The sequence below is a fragment of the Dendropsophus ebraccatus genome, chromosome 8 (assembly GCF_027789765.1).
Source record: "Dendropsophus ebraccatus isolate aDenEbr1 chromosome 8, aDenEbr1.pat, whole genome shotgun sequence".
NCBI lineage: Eukaryota > Metazoa > Chordata > Amphibia > Anura > Hylidae > Dendropsophus > Dendropsophus ebraccatus.
Window position 1 is genome coordinate 86,728,393 of NC_091461.1, and position 20,077 is coordinate 86,748,469.

The 20,077-nt window shown below is 43.3% G+C and overlaps 1 protein-coding gene across 6 annotated transcripts in view; it reads left to right on the forward strand.

Moving 5' to 3' along the window:
* KAT6B (lysine acetyltransferase 6B) overlaps window positions 1-20,077 on the forward strand; it is an 84,755-nt gene that overhangs the window by 25,967 nt on the left and 38,711 nt on the right. For all 6 annotated transcript variants that reach the window (XM_069980845.1, XM_069980844.1, XM_069980848.1 and 3 more), the window contains exons 3-5: window positions 14,590-14,698; window positions 18,235-18,350; window positions 18,456-18,537. In XM_069980845.1, coding sequence (XP_069836946.1) covers window positions 14,590-14,698; window positions 18,235-18,350; window positions 18,456-18,537 — 307 coding nt within the window. The remainder of the gene's footprint in view (window positions 1-14,589; window positions 14,699-18,234; window positions 18,351-18,455; window positions 18,538-20,077) is intronic.

A 20,077-nucleotide genomic window follows, 5' to 3' on the forward strand; every position in this document is an offset into this window, starting at 1 on the left:
AGCGCAAGTCCAAGAGTCTGCCCTGAATTTCTGCTGTGGAAATCCACATGACTGTTTCCACATTTTTCCATGTGGGCATGGCTTTTGTTGTGGGAATACACTTTAACTTATACAGCTAGAGTTTTTCTCAGCATATACGCTACATACAGGGATTAGATTTTAATGCAGTGTGCAAATAGCCTTAGGCCCCTATTCCACCAGACAATTATCGTTTGCATAATTGTTAACGATCTCAAACGACCACTATTGCGAAAGACCTGAAAACGTTCACTCATTTCCATGGAACGATAATCGTTACTTATGATCGTATTTGCGATAGTTTTTTCTTCGCTATTGCGTTCGTATCTACTGCGAACGACTGAACGATGTCTTATTCAATGCGAACGATTTGCAAACGAGCAACGATAAGAATAGGTCCAGGTCTTATAAAGCGATCAACGATTTCTTGTTCGGTCGTTAATCGTTAACTGCACTTCAACCGAACGATTATCGTTTAGATTCGAACGATTTAACGATAATCTGAACGATAATCGTCCGGTGGAATAGGGCCCTTAGTCAGCACTTTATTATTGGGTGATCTCCGCCACTGTATTTACCCCTCAGAATGTGAACCATGCAAGAAGACCTCCGCACTCTCATGGAGCGAGCCATTACTGTAATCTCAGTAGAACAGGTGCAGCTTTCCAGAACTCGATGAATACATTGAAGGATTTGCGCTAGAAAACTGATGGGAGAATGAAGAAAAAGTTAATTACTGTTCTCATTTCCAAGTCCTATTTTGGATGTTCATGAAGTTAAGATTTGGGCGGCTGTATGCAGGGTCATTGCCTGGAAGGAAGTTTTAGTTATGCCAGTGCCGTAGAACAGTATCATTTGTTTGTTTTTTCATTATAAAGTTGGAAACCAATGTTGTGTTTGTGTGTTTTTTTTTCCTCCATCCTTTTTAAGGAATCTAGGTGCAAAAAAAAGATAAACTATTATCATGCTTTTGACTTATTACAGCAAAAACACATGATAAGCACTAAAATAAAATCGTGTGAACGCAGCCTAAAGGGAGTTCTTGTCCCCCTGGTAGAAGTCTATGGGAGGATAATTGTAACTATTTCTTGAAAGCAAATTTCCCAACACATAACTTGCTGTGATTTTGCAAATCTGCCAACGAGCATGACAATGACAATCTTCTCTGAAAAAAAACAAAAAAAACAAGTCATGTGGGTATTGTGCTTAATTTCTTTGACTCTCAGCTAATATCTGTTATTTTAGCAAAACTCAGAAGTGGATCCAGCAGGACAAAGAAGTGTAAAGGCCCTATTCCACGGGCTGTCTAGAGGAGCAAACGAGCGATCTCAGCGCTCGTTTGCTCCTCGTTCCCCGCTCGCTGCCGCCGCTATTCAACGCGGCAGCAGCGAGCGGGAGGGGCGGCAGGGGTGATCGCTGATCGTCCGGGCAGCCCATAGGATACAGCAGCGTCTGCTGCCGATGCTCCTATTCAACGGAGCTACGGCAGCAGATCGCTGCTATATCGCTGCTATAACATGTTGAAAAACAAGCGACTGCAACGATCAGCCGACATGAACGATGTCGGCTGATCGTTGCACTCTATTCCACGGGACGATTATCGTCCATATCGGCCGAATACGGACGATAATCGAATCGTTCCGTGGAATAGGGCCTTAAGTCAGTCTTTCATTTATATTTCCTGTACCTTTTTTTTTTAGGGTAGCTTCACACGTACCGGATCCACTGCAGATTTCACACTGCGAGTTTGCAGCTAAATCCGCTGCGGATCCTGTAATGTGAAGCTGAATGGTGCCGCCCGCCTGCAGCCCGAGCCCGAGCATACATTACCTGCTCAGCGCCGCGGCTGTGTGTGACGCTCCTGGCTCCTTAAATGGCTGATAAGGAGCGAGGGGAGCCGGGAGCGTCGCACAGAGCCGCGGCGCCGAGCAGGTAATGTGTGCTCGGGGCTGCGGCCGGGGGTTAAAGGGGCCGGGTCCCATAGACGCAGCGGAAAATCCGCTGCGGATCCGGTACGTGTGAAGCTACCCTTTAATCTACTTTTGGCTTTGGCTAAAAAAAAGTGCTGTATGTGACTGCAGCCTCCTCAGGGTTGACTTTTCAACATTGCCAAATGTTAGCTAAAAGCCAATGGGAAAGTGTTAAACTATACCCTCATGACGTCGCCTTTGGGTTTGTTAATATTTCAGGGCATTTTGGAGTATTTCAGGTCATTTGCAGTTTTGCTTTCATGGCGGACTATGTATTTAGTGTGTTGGTTTTTAATAAAAATAAAAAAAAATGTGTGAACCTGTGAAAAATTACCAGGGCTAGTATCCCTTATTTCTCCAGTCCTCCTATTCTTGTCACCTCTCAGTTTTTGCAGGTGAGAAGAAAAAACAGCAAATTTTTGGTGCATTTGTGGGGCTTTTGTGTCCTTTTAGTGACAGACTTGTGGTCCATTGTGTCACTTATTTGTTACCTACTTGTTCTAGGTATAGTTGTTGGAACAGTGCTCTGGCGCTTTCACATAATTCTGCAGATACTTTGGCAGCTTAGAGTTTTTTGTAAGGCAGCGCCATTGTTAATCCTTATTAGAGGCTATTGAATGCTGTCGTGGTCGTCCTCTCGCATCTTGCTTCTGTTAATCAGAAAGCGTTTACCGCCGTAGTATCCTGAAGACAAGTTACAATGGTCGGCTGAGCGCCTGCACTGTATGCCGGTTACTCCACCACATTTGTCTTGTGAATCACAGACTCTCTCCAGCGATGAACAAAGGAGGGTTCTCAGGCCTGGTGTTGGCGAAAAGCTGAATCTCTTGTAAACACAGAAGTAAAGAGGGAGCAGCTGTGAAGTCGCCACAAGGATGACAAAGGTTTCACCATCATTCACAATCTCCGTCCGGGGCTCTCCCTGCCATCTGCGAGGCAGCCCAGACAGCCTCCTGTAGGACAACTGGCAGCCTGCGGACATGTGTTCATTGACTGCACATCAGGGACACGTATCCCATAGCAACAGCCAAGAGGATGAAGAAGAAAACAGGCAGGCAGCGAGGTTTAATGTCTGGACCCCCACCTAGCTCTACCATGAAATTATCTTTCATCTGGTGAATGCATTTCATACATCCTGAGCGCACAGATCTACATGTCATTACACATTGTTACTGGAATATCTTCCACGTCTTACTCAGATGAGATTATAAGTATATTTATTATCAGTCACAAAATGCTGGCAGGTGCATACATGTATACGTTTATACTGTGTATACAGCGCTCCAATGCAAAAAAAAAGCTGCATATGGAAATTTCAGTATTGCCTAGCACATAAGTGGTTGTCAATTCATGAAATGCAATGTCTTCAAGGATGCATGTGTTAATGTAATGATAATGTATGGAAGTGTTAACAGTATTACAGCGAAAAGAGAGGTTATTAGGGAAAACTGTAGCCCTGTTGGACGCCTCTAGTCTTGATACACGATGAGCTATGGTTTGGTATATGTTGGGATCCTGCAGCACATTTGCCCAAAGATGTGGCAGCCGGGTTTGGAGAGAGTGTGTGCATAATTATAAGTGGTAGTCGGGGGTGAAGAAGTCACTGTGTTTGATGGAACGCGTTTTAGTTTCGGGGACTCCCCCTCCCAATCAGTTTGCACTGACAGCATAGTTGACCTTTAACCTATTTTATCTAGCACTTTACTTTTGTTCCATTACTTGGTCATACTTGCAGCTTGTACTATGTGAAAGCTTATAAGCCTAGTGTTTTCTTCTCAGTTTTTTTTTTTTTCTTCTCATATTTTTTTTGCACATGACCATGGATTACAGTGGTACCTTGGTTTAAGAGTAACTTGGTTTAAGAGCGTTTTGGTTTAAGAGCTCACAGTTCTTCAAAATTGTGACTTGGTTTAAGAGCATTGCTTTGGTACTGGGTTGGAGCGCGAGTGGAGGAGGGGCATTGTCTGCATAGCGGGGTCTACAGCCCTGTACTCTGACCCAGGAAGTCTTACCTCACCTTCCAAATCATGGTAGATCCACTTCAGGCTGGGGCTTACATCAGGGGACAGGACTGTGGAGGTAATTTCTCCATAGCTGTAACCCTTCTCTCCCCGGACAGAGAGTGCTGCTATACAGTGCCCACATCTGCTCTGCTCATTCTTTCATGCTCCCTGCCGTCTCTGTCCGCCCTTGTGTTTCCCAATACTGTACAGTAACTTTTAATATCACATATTCAGCTGTTTCTGAATGTTTGTTTCATCTGTTTTACATGTTATTCAGAATAATAAATCATTATTTTTGGGGTGTGGAACCAATTGTCTGCATATCAGTGATTTCTTATGGGAAAATTTTGCTTTGGTTTAAGAGTGGATCTGGATTACAAGCACAACCCCGGAACGAATTATGCTCGTAATCCAAGGCACCACTGTATATCTGAACTCCTACTTAGGGAAGGTGGAGCCTTGGGATGCTTTGCATTTTTAACCCTATGTATTATTTGTGCCTAATAAAGAATATTGTGTGCATCCTTTATACATGAGTATATAACTATCTTTTGTAGGCAGTGTTAGGTTCCCCAATCTTAAAGGGAATCCAGCTAGTAAGTCTAGTTGTGGAGTGCTCAGACAGTTATAATAATTGCTGCAGGTTTTCTTTTGGATACTGTGGGACTGTAATGTTTCCATTGCATGTAATAGGGAACTCCTTTACCCAGATGTAGTTCACACACTGAGACCGCTGTTGAAAAGCCTGTGTAGTCTCGTGGTAGCACAGCACCCTTGTCAGTATTGATTGTGTTACTTGGTGAAGTGAGAGGTATTGATCCAGCCTCTAAACAGGCAGTTATGTGATAATCTGTAGACTGAAGCGACAGGCTGCTCCTGGCAAGGCGGACCAAGGATTTCCTGTTTAACTGCTGCCGACTGGGCTGAATATAAGCCCCACCAAACACAGGTTTTATAAATTTTGCTTGGCGGGGACTGTTGTTAACCCTCTAAAAAAACTTCAAAAGAGAAGTTTCTGTCACCAATGAAAAGCTAATACACGTGTGCTCAGTACTTTACTACTGACATTTCAGGAAACATTTATAAATACAGTGGTACCTTGGTTTAAGAGTAACTTTGTTTGAGAGCGTTTTGCAAGAAGAGCTCACAGTTTTTCAAAATTGTAAGAGTTTGGTTTAAGAGCTCCCTGTACTGTAGGGGAGGGGTATGGTTTTCATAGCTGGGTCTACAGCACTGTTCTCTGACCCAGGAAGTCTCCCTCACCTTCCAAATCATATCAGGTCTACTTCAGGCTGGGGCTTGCATCAGGGGACAGGACTGTGGAGGTAATCTCTTTGTAGCTGTAACCCCTCTCTCCCCGGTCAGAGTGCTGCATGTATGTACTTGCATATGTCCTACTCATTCCTTTATGCTCCCTGCAGTCTGTCAGTTTTTGTGTTTCTCATCCTCTCCATTCCTGCTGTAATATGCCTGCACTTACACTTAGCTATACACACTGCTGCTATAATGTGCCTACACTCACACTCTGCTATACACACTGCTGCTATAATCTGACTGCACTTACACTCAGCCATACACGCTGCTGTATAGAAAGGTTTCTATTTCTGTCCTCCTGCACAGCTATGTGATTCTCACTTCCTGATTGGTCCATGCTGAACACACACCCTTCCCTATTGTTATCATGTAACCACACAGACCTCTGGGAGGAGCAGCCCTGCTTCTGTATTCTAGCCTGTTGTACTACACTACTGCATTATGGGATCTGCAGTTCCATTCTGTATCTACAAACAGCTGCTGGTTTTTCAGGTTTATGCACTTACTATATTTTTACTCCACATGCTGCTTGGCTATACTCTACAGTAACTTATAATATGACATATCCAGCTTTCTAAACATTTGTTTTACATGTTATTCTGAATAAAAAAATGTTGGGGGTGTGGAACCAATTGTCTGCATATCAATGATTCCTTATGGGAAAATTTGCATTGGCTTAAAGGACAAGTGCCATGAAAAACTTTTTCCCAGTAATTGAAGCACATTACAAAGTTATATAACTCTGTAATGTGCTTCAATCACCTATCTGCCTCCCTTCACTGTCTTTTCCCCCCTCCACCCCCCACCAGGAAGTGTCCTGACTCACACAGACCTGATTACTGTCGTCACCGTCACCAGGCAGCTCCTTCTTGTGAGGATGAGGCATCAGCAGGAGGGCTGCTCTAGGTCCTGTTACACCAGCCTCCCCCTCCCCTCCTTGTCAGGTGACTCTGCTTCGTCAGCTTATCTTCTCTAGTGACATGACTCCTTCACTGAGTCCTCGGCAGCAGGAGAGAGGGTATGAGGGGAGGGGGGAGCTGCCTATGTGCCGGAGTCAGTCTGAGGGAAGATAAGCAAGTGACATGTGACAAGTGATGGCTTGCAGTTGTTCAGCCAATCGGAGGTGAGCAAGCTGAGTCACCTGACAAGGCAGAGGAGGGGGGAGGCTAGTGTAACAGGAGAAGGAGCTGAGAGAAGAGCTTGGTGACGGTGACGACAGTAATCAGGTCTGTGTGAGTCAGGACACTTCCTGGTGGGGGGTGGAGGGGGAAAAGGCAGGGAAAGGAGGCAGATAGGTGATTGAAGCATATTACACAGTTATATAACTTTGTAATGTGCTTCAATTACGGGGAAAAAGTTTTTCATGGCACTTGTCCTTTTAAGTGTGATTTGGATTACAAGCACGGTCCTGGAATGAATTATGCTTGTAGTTCAAGGCACTACTGTATATGTTTTGACCACTGACTGACTGAGCAGGCCTAACACGTCACATTCCAAGTCCCCACTCATGCTCAGAAGCGTTGGGGACCCAGGGACCAGAGCTGTGGGATACCGGCACCAGTGCTGGAGCCGGCGAGGTAAGAGCATGTTACTACTTTTATCCTCCCCAGCACTCGGCCATATTCACTATGGTGTGGCTATAAAGGACTAGTCAGGGCATGGTGCCGGTATAGGACAGATATAAACATTAGAGGCATCTTTTATTGTTTTATTGTTATAATGCTGCAGGTGAACGGGGAACACCATACTGGTTTTTGATGTATTGTTTTCATATGATCCAGGTTGCAGTATAACTTATTGTTAACTTATCCTAACCCATGTGTACAATCATAGAAACTGCTCTTTTTTTAATATTTCATATGTTACTCCACCACCACCAAATACATGGAGTTCTCATCTCTTATAATTACAGATGCTATTATTTATTAGGTATATGTTTTTCTGTTGGCATGGAGTTTACATTACATTACATTTACATTTACATTACATTATTTCTTTACTAGTCCAACACCTTCTGCCAAATGCAAGGTGCAGTCCTGGTGTTTGTTGGCAGTGGCTTGATCCCAGGTGAATAATTCACAGTCCGCCTCTGGCACAGGCTGTGTCTCTTGTCTAATCCGGGTTCCCTTGGTAACGTGTGTCATACACATATATAATGTGTGTAATTTCCTCATGGAAAGGTGAAAGGGAGGACAAAGGTTATCTCTTTCAGATCCTTTTTTTTTTTTTTTTTTTTTTTTTTTTTTGCCCCTGATCACACCATGTTTGAGCCTTTAAAGTGACACGGTCACCTCCTTTGTGCATTCTGAAATCTCTACACAGGTGTAAAGGGTAAATTTAGCGTTTTTCATACCTTATTTCATATCATATGTCATGGTGTTTGTTCAAGTAAAGTGTCCTTTTATCAACTGCAGATTGTATTAAGTGGGCGTGGCCTCGTGGCATTAGCCCCACTTAGCCCCGCCCACAACACCACTGTTGGTCCCACCCCCTCGCCATTGGAACAGGCTGACCGAAAGGTCTAGACCCCACCCCCTTTACGTCAGCCAACCAATGGGCGTCAAGGGGGTGGGGCCAACATCACAGTTGTGGGCGGGGCTAAGTGGCGCTAATGCCGCAAGGCCACTTTTTACTTGAACAAGCACCATGACGTATGATATAAAATAAGGTATGGAAAACGCAAAATTTACCCTTTACACCTGTGTAAAGATGTCAGAATGCACAAAGGGGGTGACAGTGTCACTTTAAGTTGGAGATTTACACTAGAAGGATTTCTATATGTATACGTCATATACCTATATCCTGACACATGCCTCTATATATGCCAGTGCGTCCCAACCTTTCCCACCTTGAGGCACCCCTTGGAAAAAAACTTTAGCTCAGGACACTCATACCAAATAATAATGTTCTACAAAATGCAAAAAACGACTTAAAGGTGACGTCTTCTTTGATCTGAGAAGTCACTTTTTCCTTTCCTCTCCATCTGGCCCAGACAACCAGGACAATTTCTTGCAGCCATAATTCATCTCTTCAGAACCTGCCACACAAACATCTTAGGCTCTGCACCTTTCTAGTAACTTTATTTCCTTTCTCCCTTCTATAGGCTCCCAAGCTGTAGTAATTGCGCTGTCTTGTGTTATGTGCAGTAAAGTGAGTAGGTGTGTGCGTTGCCCCCATATGTAAAATCCCCCTGCTGTTCCTACAAATACTAATAATGCCTCATGCCTCATACTGACTCTTAATGACTCCTGTTGTGTCCCCCATAGTAAAAATGTCTCCTGATATACCCTCTATAGTAGTAATGTCTCCTGATGTGCCCTTGATATAGGAATAATGCCTCCTGCTGTGTCCCCATAGAGCAGGGGGCATTATTACTATATGGGGACACAGCAGGAGGCATTATTATTGCATGGGGTATACATGAGGGGGCATTAGTTTATGGGGCACATCAGGGGCATTATTCCTATATTGAGAGCACAGCAGGAGGCATTATTACTATATGGGGACACAGCAGAGGGCATTATTACTGTGTCCCTATATAGTAATAATGCCTCCTGCTGTGCCCTCAATATAGTAATAATGCCTCCTGCTGTGCCCATCATATAGGAATTATGCCTCCTGATGTGGCCCTTATATAGTAATAATGCACCTGTTGTGCCCCTCATAATAAAATGGCCACTGTTGTGCCCTCCATAGTAGTAATGTACCCCCTACTGTGCCCTCCATAGTAATAATGCCACCCATGCTGTCTCGCTCAGTAATAATGCCCTCCTGATGTGGCCTCCATAGTAATAATGCTCACCAAACTCTTCCCCTCTTAGTAGTAAAGTCCCCCATGTTATGTCAATACTAAGCCCCCCAGCCGTTGTGCTCCAATTAAAGAAAAAAAACCAACAAAGAACATAATACTCCCCTTATCTGGGCTGTGCGGATGCAGAGAGCAGCTCTTCTTTCTCTTCTGGCTCCAGCCTGTGCTCCGCAGGGACAGATCCTTTGGCAGGCGTGATGACACCATGCCTGCTGGAAAGAACGTGTCCCATAGGCTGCAGGCATGAGGTGCCGTCAGCCCATAGGATTGATTGAAGGAGCAGGACGCTGACAGTTCCTGCCCCTACAGTATGTATGCTTTAAACTTGTCTGATTATCGTAAATGCCAGACATAGATGAGGAAGAGGAACCAAGCATGAACATAGGACTGCCAGATACATTATGAAGTGATCCCTCAAAGAGTACCAGAAAGAACATTGAGCCTCCATCAACTGGTGTCCATAGTATCCTAGCACGGGTAAAGATCTGTACAGGACGTGTTCTGGAGAAAGACATTACCAGATAATGGTAGGACTAATGTGTTACTAAAGTCGAATTGGTGAAATGGCAAATCTGATCAGTCAGCTATTCCAGCCTTGGACACATACCATGGATCCAGACCATTTGTAGCTTTGTATGTTCAGTATGGTTTCAAGTTACAGTGGTGCAGAAAAGACTATTGTATGTTGAAAATATTCTAAGCTGGAGCCATTGTATCTTGAGGGACCACTGTATACTAATATATCAATGAAGTGGTACCTTGGTTTAAGAATAACTTGGATTGAGAGCGTTTTGGTTTAAGAGCTCACAGTTTTTCAAAATTGTGACTTGGTTCAAGAGCATTGCTTTGGTGTAAGAGCTTCCTGTACTGTGTGGGAGGGGGAGTGGAGGAGAGGCATGGTCTGCATAGCAGGTGTACAGCACTGTACTCTGACCCAGTAAGGGTGTGTTCACACCTACAGGATCTGCAGCAGATCTGCAGCAGATTTGATGCTGTGTTCAGTTATTTAAATGAAATGCACCATAAGTCTCCCTCACCTTCCAAGTCATAGCAGATCCATTTCAGGCTGGGGCTTACATCAGGGGACAGGACTGTGGGGGTAATCTCTTCATAGCTGTAACCCCTCTGTCCCCGGACAGATAGTGCTGCTATACTGTGCTCACCCTATACCCTGCTCATTCCTTCATGCTTCCTGCAGTCTCTGTCCGCCCTTGTGTTTCCCATCCTCTCCATTATTGTACAGTAACTTATATCACATAGTCAGCTGTTTCTAAATGTTTTTTTTCATCTGTTTTAAATGTTATTCAGAATAATCATTATTTTTGGGGTGTTCGAACCAATTGTCGGAATATTAGTGATTTCTTAAGGGAAGTTTTGCTTTGGTTTAAGAGTGGATTTGAATTACAAGCATGGTCCTGGAACAAATTATGTTCTTATTCCAAGGCACCACTGTACTGAGTTTGTTTATACACACATGGAGGTGTAACACATACCTCTTCTTGTATGGATAAATACTACGATGTCATACTACGATGTCATATTTGCTTAGTCTTGACAGTCTATATACAGTTATTGTCTGGGACAGCTGGGTTGCCGTGGGGGTGGGGGGTGGGGTTGATATTACTCTCCTACTATTTAAACCCATAAACCCTTACTATTGGGGAGATTTGGACAGTAAAATTTAAACTAAGCGTCTAAATTAAAGTCCCCTGTGCTGGAGACATGCTTTTGCACTTTTTAAGCTGGTTTTCTTTTTTGACACATCCTAGAGACACGCCAAAGGTTTTGAAGCTCAAGAAAGCAATACAAACAGATCAAACCATTGATGCTGAGGAATTTCATTGATGTCTCTGTAGTTTGGATACGTACTGGGATTTTTTCATTGGAAACATAACAAGCAATTTAGTATATAGAAGGTCTCCAATCCTGCTGTGAGTCAGTGTCCCCGGGTCTCTGTTTCTGCATTGTCTTGGCCTGGCACAATGACAGCATCCACAGTGACTGCAGCACCACCTTGAGACGTGACAGGAAGGTTCCATTATGTTTTCAAGCATAATATTGTAATACTGTATTCACTCTGTGTTGCAGTGAAGTATGAAATAACTTGTTTTTCTCCGACATCTATTGTATTTTTTATGGTTTATAAATACCAGACTAAACCGTAAGGACCAAAGAGCTTGTTGGCTAATAAACGCGTCTGAGAGGCTGACGCCTAATTCCCCTGTACATAATGATACAAATGATGCCCACGCTGGGTGATGTTCTCTAGCACACAACCATCCAAAGGTTTAATGGCTTGGAAAAGAGCAATAAAGAACAGGGAAGGAGATTGTGCTTTTGATATTGTGAAGGTGAAGCTTTTATATGGTACCGATACTATATGTGGCAATTATTTTTATATTCTGTGAAGCCCAAAGTCTTGGTGTCGCCTAATAAACCAGATTGCAATGATATTCTTAAGGGGGAAGTCTGGTGGAAAAAAATTATAATAATTTTTCAAATCAACTGGTGACAGAAAATGTATAAAACTTTGTAAATTACATCTATTTAAAAATCTCAAGTCTTCGAGTTCTTATCAGCTGCTGTATGACCTTCAGGAAGTGGTGTATTCTTTCCAATCTGACACAGTCCTCTCTGCTGCCTCCTTTGTACATTTTGGGAACTGTTAAGATCAATAGCAAATCCCCATAGTAAACCTCTATAGTGATAGCGGATTTGCTATTGATGATCTTTATAGTAAAGAACGATAAAGCAGTCGCTCTTACCTGTCTGTGCTTCCATAGTGCCTTCCAGCACAGTCTATGGTCCCCACTCACTTACGGACTGGAGGGCATTGGGGGAGCGCAAACAGGTAAGAATGGCCGCTTTATAGTTTTTTACTATAGCGGCAGCACAGTATCTTACAACGCTGTGGCACTCCATTCTCACAGTGGAATCAAACTCAGCTGCAAGTATGGAGTGTCAAAGGTTTTAATGCTGATCATAGTTGCAGCGGATGTCACTCTTGCAGTTTGAAAGCCACTGTGATACGGTACATGCATACATACCCTTAGGCACTCAAGGTCAGAGGGGGCAGAGCCACCACTGATATCCACCATCCCAAAAAAAGCTACATTGATTGATTAGGCAAATAACAATGTCCTCTTAATGATATAGTGGAGGCAAAATATTGTGTTGTTCAGTGTTGCTCAGCTAGTACTGTGATACATAAAATGGCAATTTGCTTTCAAAACAGCTGTTGCCACCCCTTTTACTCATCTCCGCCCTTGTGCACTGTGTGTGCAAGATGAAGCAGAAAATTATTACTAAAGTAGAAGAAAGCTGCTGCCTTAGTTTTTCTACAAAGCTTCTGCCGCAAAGATCCAGTCACTGACTCCTTGCGAAGTTGTCCCATTGTGTTCCTGTTATCGCCTACTACTGATAATTGAGACCGCTCTTGTAAAATGACCTGGTGTCCTCTAGCTAGCAGAAGGCAAGCATCTGTGTCCTGGAGTGGGATGAAGGGTGAAGACCTAGAGGGCACCCAGGTGTGGCCCAGAATTGGACTGGTTCAGTAGCACAGTGGGTCCACACCGTTTCTTACTGTTTTTAGTGGCACGTGGAAAACCTTTGCTAAAGTTTGCCTTTGCTTAAATAAGTCCCTTGATTCTCCATAAATACTGCTGATTCGTCTTGTAGAAGTAGCAGTAACATCAGAGATTCTTGTTTTGCTTGGAGTTTAATTTGAGCATCGTTCTCGTGAAGGGTTTTTGAAGTGGAGAAGTGTGTACTTGTAAACTGGCAGCGGAGGATCATCAAGTGTAATGGAAGCAATGAATGATTACATGGAGGAGCGTGTGATACCACTTTTATGTTAAAGTACAGAGAGCCTAGAATTTTGGGTGCTTTTAAGGTGCGGCCCTTCAGATGTTTCCTAAGAGTGCCATGATCTAGGGTCATGCCACTTGTGCCCAGACCCCTCCCCCCCACGCGGTGACTGCACTACCCGCATTGTACTGGGAGCCAAGTAATGGCAAACGCTTAATGAGTTTTATAGACAGCAATTTATGGCATGCTTCCTGGAAGGCTGCTTGCAGCTTACACAAATAAAAGCTTTTAGACGCTGCTTATTGAGCCAACATAAAGGGACGTTTTGGATTAATTATGTAATATAGGAGAACAGCATTCATCCTACCTGAAGGATTCTCCGAGGGCTAATTATTCCTGATTTACTGCTCAATGGTTCACAGTAATGATAATCCAGTCATAGCGCAAGTTTAACCTGTTAACTGCTACTATGAAATTCATCAGCTGTCAGAAGTGCCTGTAACTACAGACTGCAAACCGATAGGTTTAATGGGTTGGTCATGCCTCTAGTGACCCAGTCATTGAACGATCAGGCTAAATAGACGTTTATCTGAACATATGAAAGGGAAGCATTGCAGCTTGGTCCAGTTTGTTGCAGGAGTCAGGCTCCAATTCAGTGGAGCAAGATGAAAACTAATTGTGCCAGGAAGTTGAGCACTCTCTTGACACTTTCTAGCAAACCTTGGGTTCTGAACATTCATACCCCGCCTAATCAAAATTTTTGACATGTCAGGACACATTATACATTACTAATCACATTTACAGTCACTGCGACTCCCACAGGTCATGAGAACTAAAGGTGCAGTAGTGGTAGTGGTGTTCCTAAAGAGAATTTTCCTTATTTCGCTGGTTATGTGTGGTAGTGACGTTATTCTAGGAAAAGACAGTTAAGTAAAAGGGCTTGGTACCTTACGGAGAAAGCTTAAAAAAAAAATATATATATAATATATATTGCCCTTGGTTTGGGGCTGGCTGCATTGTGGGTCGGTGGCAAGGGTCACAGTGGGTCACTCTACTCTACATTGGGCTTGACAAGAGTGACTGTTAGCAGAGTTAACTTTACCTAGGTCACTATAGGCCATCCAAGCCCTGTGTTTCCGGCTTGAGCAATAACAATAACGCCATTCTTTTACATAAATAAATGGACAGCAGTTCCTCAAAGGGAATGTGTCTACACATTAAAGCTGACCTACCAGAGGGTAGCATGTAATAGTGACAGCCACAGATATCAGATATCAACAATGTGTCACTTTTCCTAACCTCACTGTTTAGAGACATGGAAAACATGGGCAGTATTGGGAGAACCATGACAGAGGGGAAGAAAGATTCAAGATTGCAGTCAACTCATAAATGGCACATCAGCTAAAATAGCCGTGCAGTGCCGTGAGCTGCAAACACTTAAATACACTGGAATATATGATTGTATTTTAGGTCTTGTCTTATTTGTGTGCACACTCACACACAACCATACACATATGCAGTAGAAATCTTTTTGCTGCTTTTTAGGTCTTAGTGGTTAGATTGCTGGGTACGCAAGAATAAATTGTAAATGAAACATTTTTCTAAATGAATATTACGGTGACAGCTCCTGCGGTAAATATTTTAATGCTATGCCCTTGTTTCTTAACAGCCTCGAGCGGATCCCATTCCCATCTGTAGTTTTTGCCTTGGGACCAAGGAATCCAATCGAGAAAAAAAGCCAGAAGAGCTTATATCATGTGCAGACTGTGGTAGCAGCGGTAAGTGGGCAGCTTTGGGAATGCTTTATAAGGCTGATTTTACAGCAATGTACATATGCACGGGGAAAGATCCCAGTGTATGCCTTAACTGTCTCAATAGACCCCCATTATCTGACAAAAAGCAAGTAAAGATTGCGATTTTACCCTTTGTTTGAGTATTAGCCTTTGGGGTTTAGTTGGTGGAACAGTGAGAACTTGAATGATATTCCATAGAACTACTGCACAGTGTACTGCACAGTATACATTTATTTTGACATTGGACCCTATGTGTGAGTTTCCCAACGTATACTTTGGGTGGAAACGTTGTAAAGTCAGCATTAAAGGCTCAAATATAATATTTCACACTGTTGGGTAGCTGTAAGGATATGGAGACACATTTCCTATATCTGTCTGTTTTTCCAGACTTAACATAATTTCTCTGGTGCAAAGCGTCAAAGGTGTTCCCAAGTCTCTGAAGTGTTAAGGGCTTTAACGCTTTGTCGACCCCATTCCTGCTTAATGGTCAGCCAGCTGTAAGTTGAGTCCTGCTTTGAAATACATACATACTTGCATACAGAGCAAGATCTGGAAGCAATGCTAAGAGCTGGAAGCTAGGTGTCAATCAAGTAGGAATGGGAGAGGGAGTGGAGATTCCAACCCTTACTACATCAGGAACTTGTGTGCTCTGGAAGCACAAGCAGATACATGTAAAGTACCATGTGTCTCCTTACCCTAAAAGCTTTCTAAGAGATCAACGCTCTTTATAAGACTCAATCGTCTGGCAGCTGAGCCGGACAAACGATTGCTGGATAATTTATGTGGCCCATTCATTATATTGTAGTTTACACCAGGAAGATGTGTGGCCAGCTAGCATTGATTTTATTAGCTACACATGAGATGTGATCAGCCAATCATTGCTGGTCCTCTTACACGGGACAATTTATCGGCTATGAGCAGTTTTACCAGCCGAAAATCTGCCCATGTAAAATGGCATTTGAAAGGGTTATCCAGGATTTTAAAAAACTTAAGCGCTTTCTTCCAGACATAGCAGCTCTCTTGTCCTCACGGCAGCTAATTTCTTAGCTCTGTTGTAACAAGGAAATAAAAAGACTGATGGATTTGTGGTACCGGAGGCAATAAAATATATAAAGACTCAGTTTTTTATTTACATTTTTTCGACTGATCATAGGTCCTCATTCAGACACTGTAAATGCTTTGTTTTCATCTTGGCACATCTCAGTCCATGTAAGGCTAGATTTACACTATGATCATCTAGCACTAGTACATACCTCCCCCGAGGCCTGCATGTAAAATGGCTACTATGGAGGGCTTTCCAATTCTTCCTCTCTTGGTGTGAGTTTAGTCCAATGGTCCTAATATATGGTCTGATTATCTGCCAAATTGGGTAGATATCTCCCCGTATAATAGGGCCAGCAATCAGCCAGGAACAAACATGTCGAAAAATAAACTGGCCAGAGGTAGCGGAAGCCAACCCGCAAAACGGCTGTTGCTGAACGCCGATCTCCTGCATGGAATGCCTTGCGTTAAACAGAAAAACATTTTGGTGAGTTCTGCATTCTTCTTTCACTAGCACAAGCAAGTTGAAAGTATACCCTTAAATATCTGCTGTTGGCTGCAGATCTCTCCATATAATAGATGTGCAGCTAACAGCGACAGGTGCTTGTTCATGCAGTCCTGGCCACATGGTTGTCGAGCTGCCGTGTAATAGGCTCTGTAAATATGCGCTGATTTAGGAGATGGGTGCTCGTTTTGTGTAGCACAGGTTGTCCAATATGGCCTTATTACATGCAGATTATGTCAGCCTGATGCCCTCCACAGTAGCTATTATACCAAAAGTAAAATGCTTTTCATGGAAATCTTGTTACACGTCAATACCGATCTATAAAGTGTTAGTATATTTTCAGCATATCCAGACACACTTTGAGCTGTAGGCGTTCAGCTATAGGGTGTAGGAGCCACAGCCTGTGTTTATGCCGCCCTTTATTCAGAGACAACACTCCACACGACTTTCATGGCTCAGCCTCCCTCCACATTAGCAGCTGATCCTCGCTCTACCTCATTAAGATCAAATTATCTTTAATTAGCTCCTCCGATGTCCCACGTAATGTGCTGCGCATAGAATAAGTAACTGCGCTCCTTCTAATCATGTGGGATCATGGCACTAATCACTTCTATGTGACTGCTCGCTTTACAGGAGGCATCCAACAGGCGTGACCCTCTATGTATCTGCTCCAATGGGAGATCATACACTTCTCTATGAAATACTGCATGCACTGATGTCCGCTCTATGTCGCTGTGTCTCCTGAGGCTCAGATAACATTGCACAAGCTTTCTCCTTTACTCCACTTTACACAGATTGTAAGCGCTCACTGTAGAGAAGTCCCAGGAGGCCTGGTTCTTATCAGATACTAGAAAGACCTAGTGTCCTCTTTAAGACAGCTAACACTGCCACTAACCCCACTGTAATACCTTATATTCTTGTATTTACAGTCAATGCCAAGACTTTTCAGGACCCCAATTTCAGTTTTTCTTGCCAGTTGCAGGATATATTTTTTTTATTTAATTCAAACCATGGGTAGGTGTTACTATGTATCGGAAACACCATTTAGCGTATGATGGAAATAGAACAATGATCTCTTGGACTGACATTATAGATAAGCACAAGACTGTATAACAAAGCAGAACAAATGCTCCATATAGTGTAAAAGTAAATTTACCCTTTTAAAAAGGGTGCCCTTTCAAACATACAGGATCTGTAGTAGATTTCATGCTGCGAGTTCCAGTTACCAGGCCAATACGTTACCTGCTCCCACTCCCTGACATCCCTTTCAGTCAATTAGTGGGTGCGGCAGGGCAGTGAACTAATTTACTGAGCGGCACACCAGGGAACTGAGAGCCTGAGAAGCAAATGGGCACTTGGGTAGGCAATGTATTCGCCCGGCAGCTGCTGGGTTAAGTGGGAAGGGGCTTTTACATTCTCACTGCGGAATCAAAAATCCGCTGCAAGTATGTAAAGCCATAGAAAATGACAGGACACAGGATCACTGTGGAACTCCGAGTGTGGAGTATGAAATCTGCCGCAAATCCTGTACATGTGAAGGCGCTCTTAAACTTAACTCTGTACCCACAATCTAACCCCCCTCCAAACCACTTGTACCTTTAGATAGCTGGTTTTAGGGATAGTTCTTTTGAGGGTGCGTTCACACGTACAGGATTTGCAGCACATTTAATGGCCCAGAATTGATTTGCTTTGAATCTGCAGCTTCAACTCTGCTGCAAATCCTGTACGTGCACCTGATTGATCTAGTCATGTATGGAGACAAACACAGGTGTGTACCCACCCTAAGTTGTACGTTTTGGCGGTTCTATGTCTGAAGAAAAACATTTTAATGAAAATGTGCATAAACTACGCCAAAAGTGAAAAGAATGCTTTAAAATTTGAGGCTTTTTTTTTTTTTTTGCATGCCAAACCTATGTTTTGAGCCTCAAAGTACGCACTGTGAGGATAGCCTGACTAAGATTATTCTGTTCTACAGGTCATCCATCATGTCTAAAGTTTTGCCCGGAGCTCACATCTAATGTAAAGGCTTTGAGGTGGCAGTGCATTGAATGCAAAACCTGCAGTGCCTGTAGGATTCAGGGGAAAAATGCAGTAAGTTGATCCCACCCTTCAGTGCAGTGAAAAAACGGTAGCATGTGCTTTATATATTATGTATATAGAATAAGAGAGACAACTCATGGTGGTCTTGTCTTGCAGGATAATATGCTTTTTTGTGATTCATGCGATAGAGGATTCCACATGGAGTGCTGTGACCCACCGCTTGCACGAATGCCAAAAGGTAGTATGTATTGTATACCTGTACTGGGCTTCTATGAAAGGTAGTTCAAAAAGTTACATGAGAAGTGATCTTTTGACATGTCATTGATACCTGTGAAATCTGGCCCACATGTATTAATCTGCCTGGCAGCAAAACCTCCTGGCTTTTCTCAAAGCTGCCAACTCTGCTTTTATATCTTAATAAACTTTGATAAAATAAAAGCTAAGCTGTGATTGGTTGCTGTGAGCAAAACCAGACCATATTTGCTTTACTGACCAGTTACTGTGGGGTGATATATTTGTCCATGTATGTGTGTTTTGCACCTTAGCTGACCTATGAGATTTATGCACTTAGCACTATACATCCATAATATTTCTTTGTGGGATGCACGCATATTTGGATATCTTCTTTTCCCGCTTCATTTAGTGTTTACTAGGATCACAGACCTCTCTATATATGTTGAATACTTGCAATTAGTTTGCTGCTGACTTCTCTATGATTTAAAGTGTCCAATAATTGATTGCTAATTTATCTTTGTGTGTATCATGTTAATCCTCCCTCCCCTGCTGCTTGTTTTCCCTCCATCATTATGATCTTTCTTGACATTTTTAGAGAGCTTTTTTTTTAATATAATTCTTTACAATAAAATTTCATTTTTGAATATAATTGAGTGGTGGCTCATGTGTTTTGTATATTGGGGGCTATTGGTAGTTTCCATTATATATATATATTTTTTTTTTTTTACTGCATATACAATTTTGGTGGATACATTTTTGCTTCAGGCAGATTGATTGATAAATCTGAGCCAGTTGCATTAATCAGACATCTTCAAAATCCTTATCTGTTATAGGCCACGTATTGAGTAGCATATGATACCTGTAAATCAGGGGTGGGGAACCTGCGGCCCCCGAGATCTCCGGATGCGGTGCGCGGACTTGTGGACCCTGCGCACAGCATCCTTCTGTGTCCGGCAGCGTCATGCACATTATAACTAAGTGCCGCGGCTGCCTGACACAGAGGAGGATGCTGTGCCTGCCAGCTCCTCTCAGCCTGAGCGGCGCACGTCAAACTCCTGCGGGCCACACGTGATGACGTCATATCGCGCACCACCTGCTGGAGAAGACGTGCGCTGCTCTGGCATGAACTGTAGGAGATGGCAGAGGACCCGGCCAGCACTGGAGCGAGGAAAGGTAAGTGGAATGTTTGTTTTTATTTGACACTGAATACCAGGGCATCACAGGAGGGGGTAAATACAGCTATCAGGGCATGACAGATGGGGTTAACTACAGCTACCAGGGCATGACAGGAGGGGGTTACCACAGCTACCAGGGCATGACAGGAGGGGGTTACTACAGCTACTAGGGCATCACAGGAGAGGGTTACTACAGCTACCAGGGCATGACAGGAGGGGGTAACTACAGCTACCAGGGCATGACAGGAGGGGGTTACTACAGCTACCAGGGCATGACAGGAGGGGGTAATTACAGCTACCAGGGCATGACAGGAGGGGGTAACTACAGCTATCAGGGCATCACAGGAGGGGATAAGTACAGCTACCAGT